At 39.6% G+C, this 22,559-nt stretch overlaps 1 protein-coding gene across 2 annotated transcripts in view; it reads right to left on the bottom strand.

Moving 5' to 3' along the window:
- The window catches only part of LOC105198255 (homeobox protein OTX2-B-like), a 65,827-nt gene that overhangs the window by 5,791 nt on the left and 37,477 nt on the right, over positions 1–22,559 (bottom strand). The window contains exons 2-3 of one of the 2 annotated variants that reach the window (XM_011164919.3): positions 14,798–15,242; positions 1,271–1,425 (exon numbers count right to left, since the gene is read on the bottom strand). In XM_011164919.3, the coding sequence (XP_011163221.1) occupies positions 1,271–1,425; positions 14,798–15,020 (378 nt within the window). In that variant the 5' untranslated portion in view covers positions 15,021–15,242. Of the gene's footprint in view, positions 1–1,270; positions 1,426–8,674; positions 8,945–14,797; positions 15,243–22,559 lie in introns of those variants that run through there. The other variant, XM_039451617.1, reaches the window with a different exon arrangement.

Here is a 22,559-nt window from a genome sequence, read left to right as displayed (position 1 = left end):
TGATGATCAGTGACTATTCACTGTTTTTTAGTGATTCCGATTAAGAAGGAGATGCCTTACTAACCGGAATTGGTCACTGAAAAACAGTGCATATATCATTGATTGATATAGTTATATCACTGAAATCAGACTATTCACTGTCTTTCAGTGAATAGTACTTAAAACTGTGATCATCACTGACTGTTTTTCAGTGAATCCGATCAAGAGAGGGAGAGAGGCGATATTCTCCCTAATCGAAATCAGTGTGTTATCAATAATTATAATCTTTAGTTACCATCATAGATATTCGACCGATTTTCATCCACGAAAGTTTTTTCGAAATTTCAAAAAAATTTAAATTATACACTTTGTTTTTTTTTCAAAATGAAACAAACATTTGTTCTAAGCACTTAAGTATGTTTATGAATTTGTAAAAGTTTTTTTGAACTTTAAATACACGAAAAAGTGAGCGAAATCGAGAGACTCGTGTTGGTACCAAGAAGATAGCATGGTACCTCAAGGCATAAGTATAGCACTGAAATCAATAAAATTTCACTGATTCGGATTTCGAAAGTGACGCAAGCCTAAATAAATGTTCAGAGTTTTTCAAACTCTAAACTTTCGGACTACAGTAACTTTATCTCTTTACTTGCATATTTTGAGAGATTTTTATCAGCGACTATTGCATGTAAATAGTGAGGGTTGGGCGCAATTGAAGCTCGGTATTCGAGACACGAGCTCGAGATCGTGACTTGGTAACACCCCGCCGCGAAATAAAGATGTCACGGGAACCGCAATAAAAGCGTCAACGAGGTCGTCGGCACATCTATCAATGTACGAGACGCGGGGCTGGGACAATGGCGAAATGGAACGACGTAGGGCGCGAACGCCGCACTGTGTAAATATCTTAAATCTCGCCCGCGATTGCCGAAGCACGAAACGCGCTCCCATCCGTCTCTCTCTCGCTCTCCCTTTTCCGCATCTATTCACCGCTCTCGTTTTCGTCGCGTATCGCAGGAGCTTTAACATCGTGCAATTTGACGCGCCAAGAATGTAATGACTTTAAACATCAAGTTACTTATACCGTACGCGAAATCGACGACAGCAATCTCGGATTATTCGCGAGGAGCGCGATTTGCTCGTCGAAAGTTTAGAGGAGGACCTTTCCGTCTGCCTCCATTATTATTTCTACATCGTTGACAGCGATATTTTAGAAGCTATAAAATCTGCGAGCAGGGTGAGAGAGAGAGAGAGAAAGAGAAGAGAGGGGAAAAATGAAAAAAGTAATTACCTGGACTCGCGACTCTGGCAGGTTGATCTTGAGGGCAACCTCCTCTCGCATAAAGATGTCCGGATATCTCGTTTTCGAGAATAGCCCCTCCAACACATCCAGCTGAGCTCTGGTGAAGGTCGTCCTCTCGCGACGTTGTTTGCGTTGATTCATTCCTGCAACATGAGTGAAGGAAGCGCTCATTATTAATTATTGCGTTTCATAAGTCTCAAGTTTTTTTTTTTCTTTTGTTTTGTCGCGTACTGATTCAGCGTTACTGCGTTACGTCCTCGAAGCTAATCTGTAACGCGCAGTTACAGTGTTAAAAAAGAAAATAAATAAACGATTTATCGTTATATCGATTATCGGGTCGATTTTAATTCATCGAATCAATCGATAATTTTGTAACAGTTTTACATTTCTTCGTGAGATGCGTGGTAATTGAGAAAGAGTAAAAAAGAAGATTTCAACCGCCATAGTGCAATCGCTATAAGTGCAACAGATTTCGATATTGAGACATCAATACGTTCGCACGGAACAACCGTCGACGTCGATGTCTTCAAATATGGAACGCTTGCGACATCGGTGTCTTCCACGAAGACGGGGGTTGTTGCTTGGTTGCCGCACAGGGCGGCAAAGGGGGATTGACGAGGAGGGGTGTGAGCGTTGCGAGGTCGCGATAGCGTAATTTTGAACAGCTCCCCCCTACGGCCCACCCCACGCTACCTTCCTCGTGCCATCGAGCCTCGCTTGGCTCGTTTCGGGACCCACGTAATCCGCTTATGAGGGGGTCACGGGGGTGCCGGCGAGGGGGACAGAGGGAGGGAGGGAATACACCCCGGAATACACGAGCATCCAGAGGACCGAAGTCGCGGTTCGCTCCCAGCTGCCGCTGAAAACGACGATGCTGGTCCTCGGCGGGCATGTCGGCGAGTATACGGCGCGTCCTCGTCGCGAACCAATAAAAAGGAGCGACGGGAAAACTGCGCCTCGCTAGTGTCTCCGGGTTGGAAGCCGGATCGTAAAATCGCAGGCGGAATGGTGGAATTCGGGGACCAGGGAATTCGCCGGCCCGCCGCCGCGCCGGTCGCGAGATATTTTTATGCGTCGAATTTTCGTGTTGTCGTTCCGCGCGGAGAATTCGCGATGTTAATGACGAAAAAAAACCCCTCGAGAAGGCGAAAGGCAAAAGATACTCGATCAAGATGTATTCTAATCTGCACGGGTCTCAAATCTGCGATTTTTTTTTTTTTTTTTTTTTTTTCAAAGCAAAAGTTTTATCCGATTTCACAGTTGCGAATGACCGACGGTCATACGAGTTGAATAATTGAGAGAATAGGGTCATTCACGAGAGATTGGTGAAGCCCCGCCTCGTAAAGTAAGTATATTCCAGTTAAAACTGGGAAGACACGCGAAGCAGCTGTTTACGAGACGATCGATGCTTTCTCTTTCTCCTTTTCCATTCCTCTTAACCGCCATACTTGAAGGCCCTCCGCTCCATCGAATACAATAAAGAAAAAAAGAGTCGGGATGCAAAAAAAGGAGAAAGTTTGCGCGTCAGCAGAGAAAGATGTAATGCAGAACAAAAAGCAAAATAGCGATTTAAAGACGCGAAGTAGTGTAGCGCGAAAAAAAAAATTAACTACTCCCGAAGTAACCCCTAGAATCTACGCGTAAACTACATGTGACAAACAAAAAGAATAACCGTGGCATATACAAAGAGTAACATTACAGAAATAATGGAATATAAACCCGATTATATGAAAGCGAGAAATGTAATTAAACGGCTATAGTAATTAAAGAAATTAAGTTAATCTGTGACCTGTATTTCATATCTATGCACATATTAAGAACAATTTTTTATTACAATGTATCTTAATATGTTTTAACATATATTATAAAAAAATAATATATTTTTTTACGAGAAAAGCAAACTAGCGAATTACCAATTATAAAAAATATATATCGACACAACTTAAGACTCGATCGAATACGTTTTGACATGAGACGATAGTTTACCAATGGGAGCAATGACAAAAGCGGAGTAACCGAAGCCCCGAAGGAAGGAGCGGTCCAGAAGAAGGAAACAGCGTCGTATCAATCGCATCTCTCGTGGGTGCTCTTCTCGGGTTCGAAGAGAGCCCGGGATGAGGAGGATGACGACGAACGACGAACGACGACGACGACGACGACGACGAAGGTACCTGCGTGATTGGCTAACGAACTGGTCGAGTGGGCTACCAGTATGGCACCGGAGTAGATCCTCGGAACAGATTGCGTCGCGCTCACAATGTACAAACTCCACGGTGGTCGGTATTACCGCCATCGCTTCGTGTGACGGACGCGACACACCCGCGATCGTTCGATCTATGATACATATCTCTGCCGCCTCCGGCACGGATCCGCTATTGATTATGGACACATGGATATTCTGGAATGAAACAATCCCGCTGTCATTCTCGAGATAACGCGAGTTATCTCGTGCAGTCCGTCAAAAAAGTGCCCCTACATTTCGTTCAAGTTTTATCAGTATTACACAGTCATACTATACAAAAGTTGATAAATCAATTTCTATTCACGAGATGTAATTTCTAGCTCTAGTTTATGCAATAGCAATGCTAAGTAATAAGAAAAGGTCAAAAGAGCACTTACATATAAGTGTACATATTCAAAATACAATTATAATTCAACTTTGCATTTAATAATGAACGAATAATAAATTTACTTGTTCATTATTAGACGTAAAATTGAATTGATTTATAATTATCTTTTGACCATGTACACCTATATGTAAGTGCTCTTTATTGACTTTTTCTTATTAATTAAAGTTCTATTCATTTTTGTTAATAACTTTATTTCATTCTCTGACTCAATGTTTATTATGCATATATTCGTCCATATTCAAGCTTCCTATATACAACGGTCTTACGCACGCTGAATTATTCGTTGAACAAATCCCATTTGATTGGGAATCTTTTTCGTGTCCAAAGTCGCTGGATCCGCCGCCGTGGCGGTGCATGGAGAATAGCTTTGAGAGGACGCTCTGATTGTCGAGTGGGCGTCGGTGCTACTGTTAACGACGGCCTTTACCATCGGTCCGGTGAGAGTCAGGCACTTCTACACAGCCAAGACAATGGCTCCCCGATTAAGACTCTCCGCTCGCTTCCTTAACACGCGAGGCGCCGCCGAGCAAGTTATTCAAAGCCGTATTTTGTGCGCTTTACCCGGCGCCTGAATGCCCTAAGCACGACATTGTAAACCTAAACTACGATTAAAAAGCGAATCTAGGATTCTTGCGAAGAAATGTTTTCCATCGTTCGCTGCGTTTAAAACGATAACGTTTTAAAAATCTCTACTTTCAACGGGAGTGTCAATTACGTTACCCTTTTCTCTTAAATCGCCAAGTTAATTCTGAAAAAAATTGTTACACATTATTTAATGAGCAACCAGGAGATTTTAGAATTTATTTCGATAGATTTAAATGCGCGAACAAAAAATCTTGACAACCGTATCGTGTTTTAAGGAGAGACAGTCAGCTAACCGACCCTAATGGATCGGCAAACACCCGCTGACTCCCGGAGTATGATTCGATTTATTATCGTCAGTGAGACGCGATACCGGGAGGGTTGATATAAGGGTTGCTCCGCCTCATTGGCCTGCAACGAGATCAGACGCGACCCTAATAGCAAATTCGTTTTGTGTTTATTGGATTCTTCCGCGCCCGCCACGTTTCGCCGTTTCGTCGTGATCTGCGTAAGTCGATGAACCGCTAACAAAATTTTATCGTGATCTCTCCTTCACGCACAATCCGATGGTGCAATCCATCGGAATTCCCGCGTGTGTTCGAAATTTGGACACGTTGCATAAATCTTTCCTATCGTAACAGAAAACGAAAATATTAATTATATTAAATTAATCGTTATCGTTATATTAACCTCGTTAATTATTTACATCTATCCCGTGATATTTAACTCGTCATGTTAATTATGTATCTTGCAACTTAAACATTAAAGAGAAGTATTTAAAATTTAAAGCGTACAGAATGTGTCGTAACATAAAAAAAGAGTTTATTTTTCGTAATGCTATTTCCTCATGAAACTTGCAAATATAATAAGTACTACAAACACGCTTTTAAACAAGAATCGAGAATAAACAAAATATTAAATAACTTTTAACTAATAAGAGAATTGTTCAAATTTTGCAAATACTCAAATGTATTATCAGAACAATCTATGAAATTTGTACAGTTTATATCAATGCTTTGAAATATATTATGATATACGTTCTTAAATAAATAAATAACAAATACTGATATGTAAATAATATACAATAAATAAGTGGAGAAACTTTGTAAGATAAGTGCTGGATCTTATTAGCTTAATGATATTATTGCGCGTAAATTTATATACATTTTTCCAAGTCTTTAAACTGCACGTCGATCACTGTTGGTTTTGAAACGCAATCATAAATTTAAACTGGAATTATAGTAATATTACAAATTAAATGGGTATAATCAGTTTAATATTGTAATGCTTGATGCTAATAAGCCTCTTAAAACACTGCAAGAAACTTGTTGCAAAAAATATCGCCTCAGCCTTTCGCAGCGTTTTAAGATACTTATTAGCATCAAGTATTATTTAATTGATTATTGATTTAATTTGTAATATTAATATTTCAGTTTTAGTGCATAATTGCGTTTCAAGACCAACGGTGATGGTCGGTGCGTACTTTGAATAATTTGGATAACGTATATAAATTCACACCAGCTCTAAACGTATAAGGCGATTCATTACTTATTTAAATAAATAAATGAACTTTCTTCGTCTATCTAAATCATGTACAGGGAGATCTGATGAGAGATCTGAGAAAAGAGGAAATTTAATAAATTGCTATTAATTTAACTGATGAGGTGTTTAATTAACGGTGCGTGACAAAGTACGCAGCGACGTGAAAATAACTAACGGTGTTTGTTGACACGTTATTACTTATTGTACCTAGACTTCCGCGGGAAAGCGCGCGCAGTAAATTAATATAAATAAATGCACTATCCGATAGAGATAACGTCGAAAAGCCCATTGCTACTGAAATACGACGTTGTGAATTTATCTCGGGCGCAACATATCACTGATACGCCAGGGGAACTGACAGTAATTAATCGCAATTACATGTATATATAGTCGAGTGAATAATAAACGCACCGGTATCGATAAAGTTTCCGCCATCGTTTAATCGCGGTTTCGTCTGCGCCCCGTTTCCGTTAAAAAAAAAAAAAAATTGTCTGAGGCAGACACATCGCGTTAACTCGACACTATTTTTCCTCGTGGTTTTGCGCAAGTTGATCCTTAAACCGCGGAGCTGCTTTTTGCTGTGTACCTTCGTAGCTGACAAAAATACATGATCATATCTTGATTTTAACAGTTTTGTAACTGTAATTCTAGAAGATCGTTTAACGATGAAACGAAAAAAAGTACTTGAATTTTTGAAGTAATTTTGCAAATGGATGACATTTTAATCGATGATATAACGGAAACGGTAGGAATCCTTAAAATGATGGGTTGATAAATCGTAAACAAAGAACGGAGAGCCGTGAAATGGCGGGTTCGTCGCAGAACCGGACGACTACTTTGATATTCATAGAGGCGAAACGTGGCGGATGGAGAAGGAAGACAGTGGAAGGCGGGGCGCGCTCTCGGGCACACAGAATCGAAAATTAATTAAAAGCTAAAACGCGAATAGGCTGCTACATGGCGGTGCCAGGGGCGGAGGGCTGGATTATTGGGGGGGACCGTGGGATGACAGCACGTGGCGGGCGGTGACAGAAGAGGGAATTCTAAAAGGCCATCAGCTACGAAAACATTTGGCCGACTTTGCGTTTACAACGTGACCACCGTGTGATCGCAATGCCGAAGACTCAAGACGAGTAACTGAAGTGACGCGTTACTTCCATCAATCTTTTTGTCGACATACATTCAAGCCATGAGAATCTAGCTCATGCGATCATCTCGCAAAATCTTTAAGCATAACGATTTTAATTATGTATCTTTAATGATTCTAGTGGCTTTTATTTTCAAAAAAGTTATGAGGTTAAACGCAAATCTTAAATATAAAATTCACTTTTTAAAAACGAATTCTACATTTCTTGTAAAAAAAATTCTGTTCAAAATATTTATTCCATCGAATGTTTTCTTCATATTTTTTTGTAGAGAACAATCGTCAAAACTGATACCCCATTTTATTTCTTAAACAAAAGCTAAAAATAAAACTTTAAAAACATAAACTACAAAGTGTCTTTTATCAGATGATATAACAGTTTTTATAATGCTATTTCGTATTTCGTAATAATTCATGTTTTTGCAACTGATCCAACAAAAGCATCAGAAATATTAAATAATAATGAAATCAACATCGATTCAATATCGAAATTATCAAATAAATATTGATTCTATTATCATTGCTAACTGGGAGGCTAACCGGTTTTACAATTATAAGCAGATGTTATTATATTTTGTACTTGATATTTCAGATCCACGTATATAATCGGAGGATGCTTTTTTTTATCAATTTATACATTTTACCTTGATTATGTTGCTGACTAACAATAGTTTACTTTTTTTATACACGAGCTTTCCTTTTGATTGTCACTCAAACATGACGTGATGTACGTATATATATGTACGTATATATTGAAGGCTATCATAAGTAAGCAGGTTAGCAGACATGTGATTTGTTTTCACGGAAAAAGGGGTGCGCTTTACGCTGTACAATGATTTTATGTTTCAAATCGCATTACGGGGAAAATATGAAAGATAAAAAATATAAACAAAACAATTTTAGAAAGATACTAATATAAAAAATAATCTAATGTACTCTCACTATTGTTTCAACTATACAATTTGCAAGAGAAGATTGTGCAAATTTTATTTTCGTTTTTCAAGAATTCGTTTTTAAAATGTATGAATTGTGAGTTTTTATTTCTTTAATTATCTAAGTAGACCGTGTTTGTATCAGTATACAATGCAACGTTTAGTTTCTGAGAAATACGGGTTGTCGCTTTAAGAGGAGTGAGCCAATATTGGCGATTTCAATCAAAAGCAATATACGTGTGGGATAGAGAAAATATAAATATATTTTATCTTGTATATAAATATTTTGAGTCTCCGAATCATTTGCAGATCACACGGTGCATAAAATTGTAAATAAAATTTTATCTCATGTTAATTTGTATCATAAGTTATAACCTTTAAATATTCATTTCACCAAAATAGTCATTTTGATCGACTTTGATGTTCATCACGTATTTGTCCCCATCGGGTATTTCTTACTTCTATATAGCAATTTCAGAAGTTGTGAGATTTTCAAAACATCTTTCAACATAGCCATAACACCATCACCATTATCATTTATATATTTTCTTCAAAATCATACCTTCGCGTATGTAGTACGGATGGTACCTCTGTGTCCTGTATTTAATCTCGTCGCCAAATTGGTGGTAATTCATTTGTTGGTTTGGTACGTAAGAAATTTGCTGATTTGCTGTGAACGGAATATCGCAGATAATGGAAATTTTTTTTTAATCCTTGTATTGTTCCGAAAAATGCGAAACTATTTTTAGTACAACTTTAGACATCTATAATGTACAACAGAATATAGAACAGTTATTGGTTTTTGTAACATATCGTTACACACACACACACACACACACACACACACACACACACACACACACACACACACACACACACACACACACACACACACACACACATATATATATATGTGTATATACATATATATAAAATTATAAAATTGCAACATGTATTATACATATGCATTTTTCATATTTTATCAGATAGACCATAAAACAACAAATAAAATTGCATTTCCCGAAATCTGTTCTAAATTATAGATCGTCCAAAGCAGATATAAAATAGATCAATTTACTTATTAATCTAAAACGCTTTGATTAAAAAAATGTTCCAGCTGCCAGGTAATTATTTATGCTGCATCGACATTAGAAGAAACCGAAAGAAGTCGTCATTCACAAGGAAGTTCCAGCAGGAAGAGATGCAAAGTACGTGGCGGATAGCCGTTCTCATGCGATAATCTAACGGATATGAACGTAAGTACGTAACAAAATACCAACATGCGTCAGGGACGGGCGAGTAAGCGGATAAGTTTCACGTTGCAACGTTCCAAGGCGCGACGGCGTCCTCCTTGCGACGTCCACTCTCGAAAAGTTATTTGGTACTTATTAAGTAACGATGGCGAGCGTGAATTACTAATTTCGGAAAGCTCGGGGAATCGTGAGATGAAGACTTTACGTACTTTATGCATCAATTTCCCAACGTAGCGACGAAATCCGCGTGTAAAGTCGGCAAAAATTTCGAAGCGGCGATGTTTACGTAAGGGAATTCCAGCGGGACGAGAAACCTGGGTAAACGCGGCGGGTCTCTCGCGCCGTATCAATAACAGAAGACATAATTGCGGCAGGACACATCGCGGCGATAAAGTGCGAAAGAAACGACGAAGGGAAGAAGCGAGATTTCCGAGAGAGCGAGTGTCGATGTCGACTCGCCGTACGCGACATTTCACTCAGCCTCGAGTGTTTGTCTTGCAATTAGGTTTGGATTTGTGTTTGGCCTCTCCACGCCCGCCTACTCAATTTAGCCGTGACACGCGCCGCCACGGAAGCGGCGCTCTCGTTGCGCTTCGCCGTTTTGCGGCCACTTGGTAACGACGAGCGTGTAGCACGTGTCCGCGCCACGTGCCGCCCTTAACCTGACGCCTAATTGAGTGATTGAAATCGTACCGAATTGACAAGCGAAGAACGAAGCTGGCCTTTAGCAGTGACAATAACAATCGCGATAGTCACCTCGAAAAGGCTGAATTTACAAATTGCATCTCAGGAAATTGCATCTCAGGAGGGTCAAATGCGCAACTGTCACTAGTTTTTTGTAAAAGTTTCAACAAAGATCTGTAACGACAGACAAATCGGTGATATCTTTTGCAGATAAAATATTTAAAGCGGAAATTATTTCGCGCCCTGACAACCCATACCTCACAGTGTAGAAAAAGCATTGCAAAATATTGCTGCAATGTTTCAGCAACATTGCAGCAATGGTGAACTGTCAGCTTTAGAAATATCGATACGTACTGTTACAAAAATATAATATTGTTGCTGCAACATTTACGTATCGATATTTCTGAAGCGGACAGTTTGCCATTGCCGCAATGTTGCTGAAACAGTGCAGCAATATTTCGCAATAGTTTTGCCATTCTGTGCTGTACGGGAACGTATCTCTCAACGTTACACGACGGAGATACATTACGCCTCGCGGCTTCGAGAAGCGCATGTCCCGGAGCCCATGGATCAAAATCACTTGTCCCGTCGCTCCCCTTCGATTGACAATCGACGGGAGGAAATCGTCGACATCGGTATCTTTATTCATACGTCGCGACGCCGTGACGAGCGGGAGGAAGTTAAGTGGACGGGCAATTTCTCTGCAACAACAAATAGTAGGTCGGAAAGGGCGGTGGCCACATGACGCGATTCCCACGTATCTCGCTGCATGCCACGAAAGTCCTAGGGAGAGAGAGAGAGAGAGAGAGAGAAAGTGTCCTTCCTGCACGTTTGCGCACCCCTTCTCGTCTCCTCCGGGCAAATCTTTCGCCCGAAGCTATCGGTCCTTCGGCGGTCAGGGTGATGAGATCGTATCTTAACGCCCGTATGATTGCATAACAAAATAAACACCGACGCGCGACTAAAATTAACGCATCTCGAGCGACACGGAATAGCGCTTTCCATCCACGCGTTGCCGTTGACGAACACCACGTGAATTAGTTCGCAAAAAGTCTTTCGGTATAGCCTTCGCAATCTAGTAGTTATCCAAACCTCGCGTGCGAGGGGTGGAATACCAAAGGGAGACGCGTTAATGTCTGCAGACAGGTAAATCAAAGAGGAAAATGGAAAGCGTGAGAGATCGTGAGGAAAGTGAGTCGCGGCCTCGTGACCGTGGCTAATAAACGAGGCGTTTGCCTTCACAAGCGGTCTATAAAGGCGAAGTCTTCGACGGCACGAGTCGTCGCGCTCCGTTGCACTCCGTTCCCTCCGTCCACGTCCGCGTACGCCGTCCTTTGTTTCTATTTCCGTCCATAGATAGATATATACCGCGCCGCCGTCCTCCAGCCCCTCAGCGCGTTCTCGCCTCATCGTTGTCCCTCTCGCATTCGGCGGCTTTTCGTGTAGCGCGGATACACGCCTACAACGGATAGAGGCAGCCGCTGGACGTAGGTACGTAGGGACCTAACGGACAGATCCATGTTTCCATGGAAACCCACCTATCTGCGTCGGTTGGACCTATACTGCCTGCTGCCACCCTGATAAGCGGCTTACTCTCATGGTTCTCTCCACTCTTCTTCGCCGAAGCATCCCCCGACCCCCCTCCCTCCAACCACTCCATCTCCTCGACACTCTGCCCCCGGCACCCCGTGTCTCCCGCCGCCGGGACCCCTTTCGAGCGGGGCGGGTGAAAGAGAGCGAAACGGCGAACGAAGACGGAGACGGGAAAGAGAAGAGAGATGATGCTGCTTTCCGCCGAATCGTGCTGCTAAAGGAAAGCGACGCGAAAGTACGCTATCTCCTCTCCTCTTTCTCTCTCTTTCTTTCTCTACCTTGTTCCACTCTGCTTTATACTCTACCCTCACTCTGCCCTCTACCCTCACTCTGCCCTTTCCTTCCCTCTTTCTCTCTCTCTCTTTCTCTTTCAGTAGCGCACCCCCTCATCTCCGCCCTCGTTCCGCGATCTCTTTTCATCTACGCGCGCTCTGTGGCACACTGGAAAATTTATGCAGTCAATTACCGACCCGGCAACACGACCTTCGAGAGTGGAAACGCGGACACAGAGGGAATTCTCTCTGAAACCACTGCTTCTTTGTCTTCCTGTTTGGAACGCCGCGCGACCGATCCTCCGCTTTTCCGTTCGCCATGTACTTGGAAAATGTCGGTTCTCTGCAGGGAGAGGAGGAGGAGAGGACATTCCACGCTTCACTCGACCGCGAAAGGCATAATAAGAGCGATTCGCGATTGTTCCTTTTATCGAGGCTCCCTCGAAGCTCGTGCCGATGTCGCGAGAATGTTCCAATCACAGTCCCTGCGTTCGGAGAGCGCGCTATTCTGTCATTCTGTCATTCTGTCTTTATCGGTCATTAGACGTAAAATAAGGCAGCCTTTTCCACCCCCGCAAACGCAGCCTTTCTCAATCGTCCATTACGAGAACGACGTTCAAAATGTTTGCTCGCGCTTCGTAACAAATTCGCGTGTTTCAACGCGGATGCATTCAATTGTCTATATAACATTTAAAAGTTTCTTTATGCACGTATTCGGAAACTTAAAACTCACAAGGGAGGCGCACTTTTATGCGTGTTTTTCAGCAACTCGCAGCGAAAGCTATAGTTAGGAAGCCCCGAGATTGCTCGACGCTCGTACGGCTTCAGTCGATGCATCGATTTGCATGGCAATCAATAACGGCGAATGGCGTGCATGTGAAATACTTTTACAGCGACGGCTAGCGACGCATCAAAATGTTAATTAAATTACTTAACACCGCTAATAAATTAAATATGATTTACGTACGAGCTAATAGAATAATAATAGTTTTCAATCCGCACGCAATACAATGAGAAAAGAAGAGGGCCTGCAAATTGAGCAATGCTGTAGGGGCGTGATAGAGCGTAAGGGAGGCACAAGATAAAAAAAAGGGGGGGATTTACTTCGTGTGTGCACACACAATAGATTTTGAAAGCTTTTCCTGCGTTGAATGAACGTTGAATATCAAATTATTGGACGATTTACGCTAACTTTTTTCCACTTAAAAATATTTACCTCCAATATGCATTAAATATCAGTCTAATAAAAGAGGAAATATATACAGGCTCGATAAAATACTAAGATTTAGAAAGAATTCGAGAAAGTGGGAAAATTTATTTCAAAAATAAAACCATATAATTTCTGTGCTTATTAACTCTTAACGGTCATACTTGTGCAAAATATCGTAACGGTCACACGGAGCCAAAATGATCCCAATTAATTTTGAACGATTGTCGCGTCCAAACTATTGATTGTTTGAAATTGAAAAAAATTATTACCGAGTATTCATCAAATAGTGTGAATTAATTTTATGTTATGTTAAATTTTAATTCGAACATAGTAAAAAATTCTTGAACCAAAAGAAACATGAAACGACAGAAGTCCATTACTAAAATAATAATGTAAAGAAAATTTAGCCGAAACTTTCGTTGAAACCAGCATGACGAACACATTCGAAATTTGATATTTAAAATTGCGAAAATTATGTTATTAAATGATTTTGAATGCTTGTAGCTGAAAATCTAGATTGCCAATGAGTTGAAATTTAACACATGGCAGTTGACTACATGCACTGTATAAAAATGATCGAAAAACCAAATCATTCTGTTAGAAAGTGAAAAAGTTACAATTTCCAGTGGTACCCTTAAGCGCGAAGAGATTATCCGACGGCGTTTGTTGAATGAATGCGACGCAAAATCTGTCACACTGTTGTAACGCCCAGTTGCAGAGATTAAACACTCGTCTTTTATTTCAGTGGATTAGCCGGCGAGATCGATCACCATCCGGAAATCTCGCTCATCTTTTCTCCGTTTCGCGGTATTTCACGGTTCATGTAACGCTCCTCCGCGGGAGCTTTCAGCGTTTTCAGGACCGTATTAAACGATGCGGCTAATAAACACGGATACCAAGAATGGTACCGCTGTCGCCACCTCACGATTACGTGAAAACTTTGCCGAGCATGCACAATATCGAACCGTTGCGAATCCCTCGCTGTCACGACCGTCCCGAATACGTAGAATTCAATTCCCATTATTGCCAATAATTGAACATCGTTATTCTCGAGCAGAAACGTGCAGGCATTTTCTATTTTCCGTTTTTCCAACATCAAGTATGATATACCCCGCAAGTAGGACATAGTATTTTAATTAATTAACTATACGCGATCAACTTGTTAAAAACTCGATTCGCTTTGTTCGATCTTAATTCCGATTTGAAAACTTTAATTAGCCATTATTCAAGTGTCTATAAATTGTGATTATTCCGATATCAGTCCCAATCTTAAATAATGTGGCATGCAGAATAACCCTTTAGTCATCTGCATAAAATCTCATGCTATAGATTTTTATGCAGTGATCCATTTCAACGAGTCCAATTTTTTATGTCATAGATACTAAAAAAAGTAGTCACTTTTCAAATTGCAAAGATTAAATAACTATATGGTCATTTGTCAAACTTGACTCTGCGTAAATGGAATCATAATTAAGGCTTAACGTTTTGTTGACAATTATTACTTGATAGATTGTTAAACAGTTTAATGAATAAGTTTACCATAGAAAGTAAAAGTTAATAGCAAAAGTTTAGCCAGATTCTTATCGAAAACAAATAGATTTTATCATTAGATTCATGTGTCTTTGAGCAAAAAATTTAAACTGGTTTAAAAAAAAAAAAGAAAAGAAATTTACCTTGCGGAAACGCAGCCGCCAGTCCGTGCTCGAGCGCATGATGCGTATGGGCGTGCGAGGTGAGGGCGAAGTGCGACGGCAAACCGGGATGCGCACCGGGATGCGGATGCGAGTGAGGATGCGGATGAGTGCCGACTCCCATCGGGTGACCGTGTGGGTGGTATTGATGAGGGTTTCCGGTCGAGGCGCAAGTTGCGCCCGCCGCCTTCAGGTAACCCGCCATATTCAGGCAGCCCGCGAAGCGAGAAACCAATTCACCCGCCACGTCGACGTTGTTATCACGCTGCTTTATCGCGTGACTCCCTCCTTGATGATCGCCCGGCCACCAGCTGTTCTGCACCCGGTAAACAGCGTCGTTCGCGTAAAATGGCCGCCACGCGCTGTCCTCCGTTAGTCTTGGCGTGAATTCTTGCGGCAGTGCACTGCCGTAGCGACGCTCTTCCACCTGCAAAAGGATCAGGGTTCAGTACAATTTCACGCGATTATCGCTTCCGCAATTCTAGTAGTAAATAATTGAATTAAATTTTCCGTGAAAGTTGCACATGGAGAAAAGATCTAACAGTTATTCTTGGGAATAAAAATAAACATAAAAAATTTATTATGCATTTCGCATTTTAATTGAACGCTTTCCACGGATTAAACTATTCAAAATCTTCGAACACTGAAGATTTTTATTTATTGAGTAATCTTTCATTCTCGCATGTCGTGTTTTTATTACTTTAAGGTACAATAGAAATAGAAAATTATTTCTTAATATCAATTGATTTAATATCACATTATCTCTCTAGTATCTTCTTTTTTGAATTTTAGAGAAATAGAGCTAATACAGATGTGTTATTATCTTACACGTGAGATGCGTCCCTCTTTTAGTTCTTCTTCCTTATTATGCAAGTAATCCAGCATTGCAATGTTAATGTAACATTAATTAACGTTATACATTTATTGGCGGTCTGCGAAAATTTTAAGAGCGACGGATTTACTCAATGGTAGGCTCTAAAATAATATTTGAAAAGATGGATTTTTTAACAAGAATTTTTACAAGGCAGACAAGTTATATTAATAAACATTTATTGTAAATAAGCTAACGTCTCGCATTTAAAATTTCAATAATTTTTTTTACAAAAGGGTATTTTATTAGAAGGCAAAATATTTTATAAGAAACTTAAATTTACAAATATCCTGATATCCGGAAATATCAAATATCCAAATATAATATTCAAATATCCGGAATATGTGAATTGAGCGGACGAATAGCGAATAAACAACGAGTACGAATTGTTAAAAAAATTTTGAGTTATAGAGTCTCATTTACGAATCTTCTGATGCATTAAAGATTAAGGTAACTTTTTGTTATTTATTATTTTTTGTTTGGTTATTTTGTTGTTTTCTTCGTTTTCTTGTAAAGAAAGATTCATAGAAGAAAAAAAAACAAGGAAAAAGAAACAAAATGATCGATGCATTCGTGGAAGAATTATAATTTAATTTCGGGTCTTTAAATAATATGGTAGAATTTCGATTACTTCAACACCTTTTTAACTAAACGTTCATTTATCTAGAGCGCACCATTTACTAAAGAAAAATGGACATTGTAATGTCCATTTAATTTTGCAATCTACCTTGTAAATTCGATGGTGCATAACATTTTAATACAATACAAGTGTTGACATATTGTTTCAATGAATTTATTTGTCTCGCAGCTGCTTGTTAGAGTTCTCGTCATCAATTCCTTTTTTTTTCTACCGTGTCCAAAATGTGCTGTCAGCAAGTATTTTGGGAGATGCAAGAAAGAAATATGGCCAACAATTCAAGAAAAAAGAAAAGGCTATTTCAGGTAGCATCGATCGTTGTGAAGAACATTAATATCGGTGTCAACATTAGTTTCGAATGAATTGTCATTTAAAGAAAATGAAATCGAATACGGTTATTAATAAATCGTACTCTCTAAATCAGAGTCAGCGAGAGTATCCTTCCCCCTCTTAAGTGGAATCATCGAAAGACGGTGAGAATAATCACCGATGATCATAGTTACACAAGAATAGCGTTACAAATGAGTAAAACTTCACTGATTCAAATGTAGAAAGTACCAATGATTTCTCTGGCAAATTCACAATTAATATAATTTTGGATATGATGTTCAAGATTCATCACTGTATAAGAAAATGCACTTCACAGTCGATCTTCACGGAAACGTTGCACCGCAGCTACTGACGCCGCTCTTAGTTAGAACACTCCTTGTATCCGTGAATCCACTACTCTTTTGATCCTACTGTCTCGATGCTGTCACTTTTTTTCTACCTGATCAACACGATTTCCAGTTTTCGTGAAAAACGGGGGGATAAAAGAAAACTGACCAGTGGTAGGGAGCATATAAATACCTATAGTTGGGTCCTTTTTGACCCAAATGAAAATATCATTCCAAGAATGCCATTCTCTATCGAAGAACGCCCATTAAACCTTTACTTGCTAAAACATGTGCATAAATGATTGAAAACCACACGAATCGATTGTTCACAAAGTTCGCTAATGACAAAAAAAAAAAATGCATCTTTGCAAAAAGTTCAAAATTGAAAATGTGTTAACATTTATACTTCCCATATAAAAATGAATATTAAGACTGTGTGCATATGGAACTGTGTCATTATTTTCCAAGTTAAAATGAACAATAAAAAAGAAACAATAGCAAATAACCCATAAAAATATGTTGTTCACACAACTGTATCATAACATATAGTTTTAGAGTATTCATTTGTAGTTTTAGTACTTTTCTATTAAAAATATAAATATTGACACATTTCCAATGGAAAAGTTCTAGGGATATGGATGATACATAATCGACATTGATTAACACGTATTATCACTTAGCACCTGTGATAATGAAAATATGACTGTTGACTCGGGCTCGATTGGTTTAACAATCGTCTCTCGCCACGTTGCGGCATGTGAAATGCGGAAAAGTACGCGTGTTGGAGTAAAGGTGCTGCGGAATCGACGGTCAGCGTGGTGTGCAGGCGTCACGTGCTAAACCGGAAGTATTTGATGGAGTGAGGGGAAGCGTGCCGAAAAGTCGGCTTAGCCGCGTGAAACTTAACTCGACGCTTAAATAAACTTTGAGACGCGTTTTTATCCGGTTGGGAAAGGGAGATGCGAACGGGGAAAGGAACCGAGAGAAGCAGACGCGCCACGTAGGTAGGTATGTTTACACGGGGGCATTATGGCGGATAATGTTTGTTATAGGCGTCTATGCCGCGCGCAGCCGCGAGAGGCGAGACTATCCGACGTTAAAAGGCCAGCTTGGCCGATCCGCTTACGGCGGATGAGGCTTAAATTGAGTGAGAGATAGTGAACTCCCGCGTGCAACGAGTACGACGCGCGAATGGCGCGCGTGCGGCTCTACTCGATGCGGCTGCTGCTGTCGCACATGTCGCTGCGCATCGTGCGCTCGTACGTAATCTAAGTGACAGCCCCGCGATAATTCCGCGGATACCCGCGTTACGCTAAGCAAGAGAGCGTTGCGACGTACGATAAGGAACCCCGTTCGGAGCGTATACCCCCCGGCACTTGTATCGTATATACTATATGTATAGAGGTATGCCTCTCTCCGGATTGCTCTGCGAGCGAAAATAACGCGTTGCTTCATTCCCATCGTTTGAATCTTCTATGAGTTGTAGATCGGGGAGAGAGGATAAATGTTGGCTGCTTCGGTTTATTAAAGTGCGACTTTAACAAGTTCACGGAAAAGTTTTACTGAAGTATCTCAAAATTTAGTTGGTTAGTTTAGGATACAGATCTGAAAATAATTTTAGATCATGAAAATAATTATGTTGCACTCTCAAACTGAATTGCTAGAATGTCAAGATTTTTGGCAGCATTGTTCGTCATGCCTGAACATCCGTCACAATTATTTTAATGGGCGAAAATAAAATTATTTTCAAATCTGCATCCAGCTAAATATTTAGGTAACCCAATAAAATCGTTCTTTCCGTGTACTAAAAAAATTCAAGTCGGCATACGATTCTAAGCGAAACCATTTAAACGTCGATTCGAAGGAACGATAATTAATCGCGGAGCAATGTAGCTTAATTATCGATTATGTTGCAGTTGTGTTACGAGGGCATTTTGAACGCAGGATACTGTTCATGCACTCTGCACTGTGCATCATTTATCGGTTGTCAAAAGCTTGCGCTACCAAAATCAAAATCGCTTCAAACTGCGATATAATGAATTACAACCTGCGATGAATTTTTTTTTCCTCATTTTCGCGAATGTACGCCATTTAGATTCGTTTCATAACATCCTGTAAGCAAATAATTTAATTTATGTTAATCTTGTACTCACAACTAAGTTATAATAAGCACATGTTTCTAACGCTATTGTGTTACAGTGGGAAATAAGACCGCGGGGGAGGGGAGATCTGATGAATCGCAATTCGATTTAAGTTATCGTTCTAAAATATGTAAAAGTACGTGCGAATTCTGGCTCGCACGCGCTTATCGCGCGATTACGCAAGCCGATTGTTGCGTATTCAGATGTGCAAGAGACAAATATTAACCTGATCAACGAAATGAATTACATAAATCTTTGTTTACAGATTATCACGATGATTATTATATAATCCTTTATTACTCTGTTAATTGAAATGCCGAGAAGCACAAGATGCGCGTCTTGCAATAATCCTTACGTTCGTCCTCAATCCTTGCGTTTTTCTACAACGTCGAAAAGACAGAATGCTTTGAAAACCCGTTCTATCTTCGCCCATTATTCTCTTCGAAAGTTAAAAGATCATAGGAAATGTCCTCAAGTGCCTTCACATAACGGGACGGTTTTCCCCGGGGACTGCACAATTTCCATTTTTGGTAAAAGCTACGCTGCCATATCCCATTTGGAAATGTTACACGAAAGAGAAGTGCGTTTCCACGAAATATATATTTCATAGAAATGAAAACAATATATTCCGTTATTGTGCGATACTTCGCAGCGATATTCTTCTTTTTTTCTACGTAAAGTCAGCGACCAGATCGGATTAAGAGTTACTTAATCTTTTATTTACAAAATAAAATGACATTGCGCTCTCTCATTTGTGCAACGTCATACTTTGGGCACCTTCTAAATCTCGTAGAGTGAAACGTCACTCTAAAATAGTGAAATTCGAGCCTGTGCAAATTTTCGAGTGATTTGGCACTCCACGAGATTTAGAGAGTAAAGTTTCGATCGCACGCAAACCCAAGATCGATAGCCTTCCTGTACACGATCTTGTGATTGGACGGCACGATCGATATTCGATCCCGCCGGTTTATCGGTGTTACTTCCGCGAAAATCGTGCCAGCGACGTTAAACACCTCAAAGCTCGCGAAAGCCGATTAGCGTCGTCGCCGTCGGGACGATTTCGGTGAAACGCGAATACTACCGGAAAAACTTTGATATCCCCTCTACGAAGGGGGCAGGGGTGAAAGTACGGGCGCGATTGTCCAGCGATTAAACGACATTGAGGACGATTTCGCATTCTTTAAAAGCGCTCGAGTCGTTACGCTCGTTTATGGGTTAATCCTTTCGCTGCAAAGGGCGATCGTGGTACGCTAATATGTCGCCGGTGTTTCCAAAATAATCCTCTCACGTTAATTGGATTGAAAAGAGCTGACGGCTGTGATTTCAACAACCTTCCTCAAGGTAGATGTAACATTAATCTCTGACGTAAACGTAACTTTTATTTTATTTCTGCGCGACGGCGTTGACGAATGGTAAATCGTGTTTTATTTTCCGATTAAGAATTAACTGTTCCGTCTACTTACTATTTGTTAGCGAGAGAGTCCGGGGAAAATTAGTAATTTCTAGATTACAAATTTGACTTGTATTTTAGAATTAATCCAATCTATTAACCCATTCATATACTTTATTCAATTGGTTTATGTAAACATTACAAATAATTGTTTTCAATCACGTGAATGATTAAAAACAGATAGATTAATGTCACGTTAATGTAACATGTACAACAATAGGTTTACATGCACGGAAAGAACAATTTTGCTGAAATACAGATTTTAAAATAATTATGTTGAACCATTTAAAAAATTGTATGGGGTATTTAATTTGGTTGGTAGAACGTCAAGACTGTTTGCAGCATCATTCTCGTGCTTGGGCGTTCTATAAAATTATTTTAATGCCACAATATAAAATTATTTTCTGATCTGTATCTATAGCTAAATTTTTAGATATTACAATAAAAATATTCCTTCCGCGTGAAAACTAGTGAAACGTTAATAATTGTAATCTTCAATCTCGAAATCTTAAGTGATTGCAGATAATATTTTTTTTTAACAATCTTTAATCGTAATTTTAAATTGATTATATTCTTTCTCTATAAATTTGAACTTTGAAATAATTATAGTGAAAACGTGTCGTTCAAATTCTACTTGGTTTGATTACTCAAGTCCATGGTAGATGTGACTGCACGAGACGCCATTCCTGCGCACACGTGTGTGTATTTTGACTCTTCTAACAATAAGAGCACCGAAAGTTAATCAATTCGCGGATTAAGAAGAGGCTTGCGCCGGGGGTAAAAAGCGCGTGTGACTCAGAGCGAGCAGTCTCCGTTTCATACACGAGTAGCCGTCACGGCCGCCATTGCGTGGCACGAGCGTGACTCGTTACCGTGCTGGAAGGGGCCCGATAAATTGAGAGGAAAGAGGAGGTTAACAAAGAAACTTCCTACGGACGACAACCGGTTCGAGGGAAGTCAAGGCGGAACGGGCAGCAAAACGATCGCGGAAAGTCGCGCGAGCTTCGATTTGCACACCGTAAGTCGCCATTATTAAAGCGTCTTCGCTTCCGCTGTTGCCCCCCGGGTTATTTGTTGAATATCTCGGTGCAACCTTATGCATATATGTATAATCTAGCCATTCAATCACAACAATGTAGTAAATATATACGCGCGAATATATTTAATACATTGTGCAGAGAAAAATGAGATTAACTCAAAGTTTTGTAATAAAATATACACTGAGGTTAAAATTACTAAAATTTTAATAAATATTTATTTAAATAGTATTAATGAAATATTTATCAACTGCAAATATATATACATATATATTTATGTACCGTAAATGTTTCATTAGTGCTATTCGAATAAATATTTATTAAAATTTAGAAATTTTTTCTCAGTGTACAATGTACATATTATAACAAGATATTCTCTAATAATTTTGAAATTGATTTATCTCTTTTATGTACAAAACTAAAAGATATATAAAACTTTCTATCTACCTATATAGCGCAATTTAGTATTTCATCTAATAATGGCTCGATAGTGTCAATAACAATTGCACTATCGACGTTTAAAATATTTTGTAACGTGAAATATGAATGCGGTTTTACGATTATGGCGAAATAATTATAGGCATAAAAAGGCGGACCAACCGTAAAGCGATCTGCGAAGATCACGTAGTATTGTCGACATTGAGACACGCTCGGTCCATTATTACTATTATTATTATTATTATTATTATTATTATGTTTATGGAAATAATGTCTCTCAGAAACAGATGACAGATTATGATTTGAGAAGCGAATTTTGAAGAGAAGCACGATACAACAACAAGGAACAATTCAAGAAAAGCGGAGCAACATAAGAACCCTGATGATGACCACTTTTAACGGAATAGAGATAGACGAGACATTAAAACCACTGAATTGTAGCACTCATGAAGGAAAGAGAAAAAATAAAACGAGAAAAAGAAGGGAGACTGAGAGAGCGAGGAGAAATGAGGAG

This window comes from Solenopsis invicta, chromosome 7 (assembly GCF_016802725.1).
Source record: "Solenopsis invicta isolate M01_SB chromosome 7, UNIL_Sinv_3.0, whole genome shotgun sequence".
In the NCBI taxonomy this organism is placed as follows: Eukaryota; Metazoa; Arthropoda; class Insecta; order Hymenoptera; family Formicidae; genus Solenopsis; species Solenopsis invicta.
This window is presented reverse-complemented; position numbering and strand designations above follow the sequence as displayed.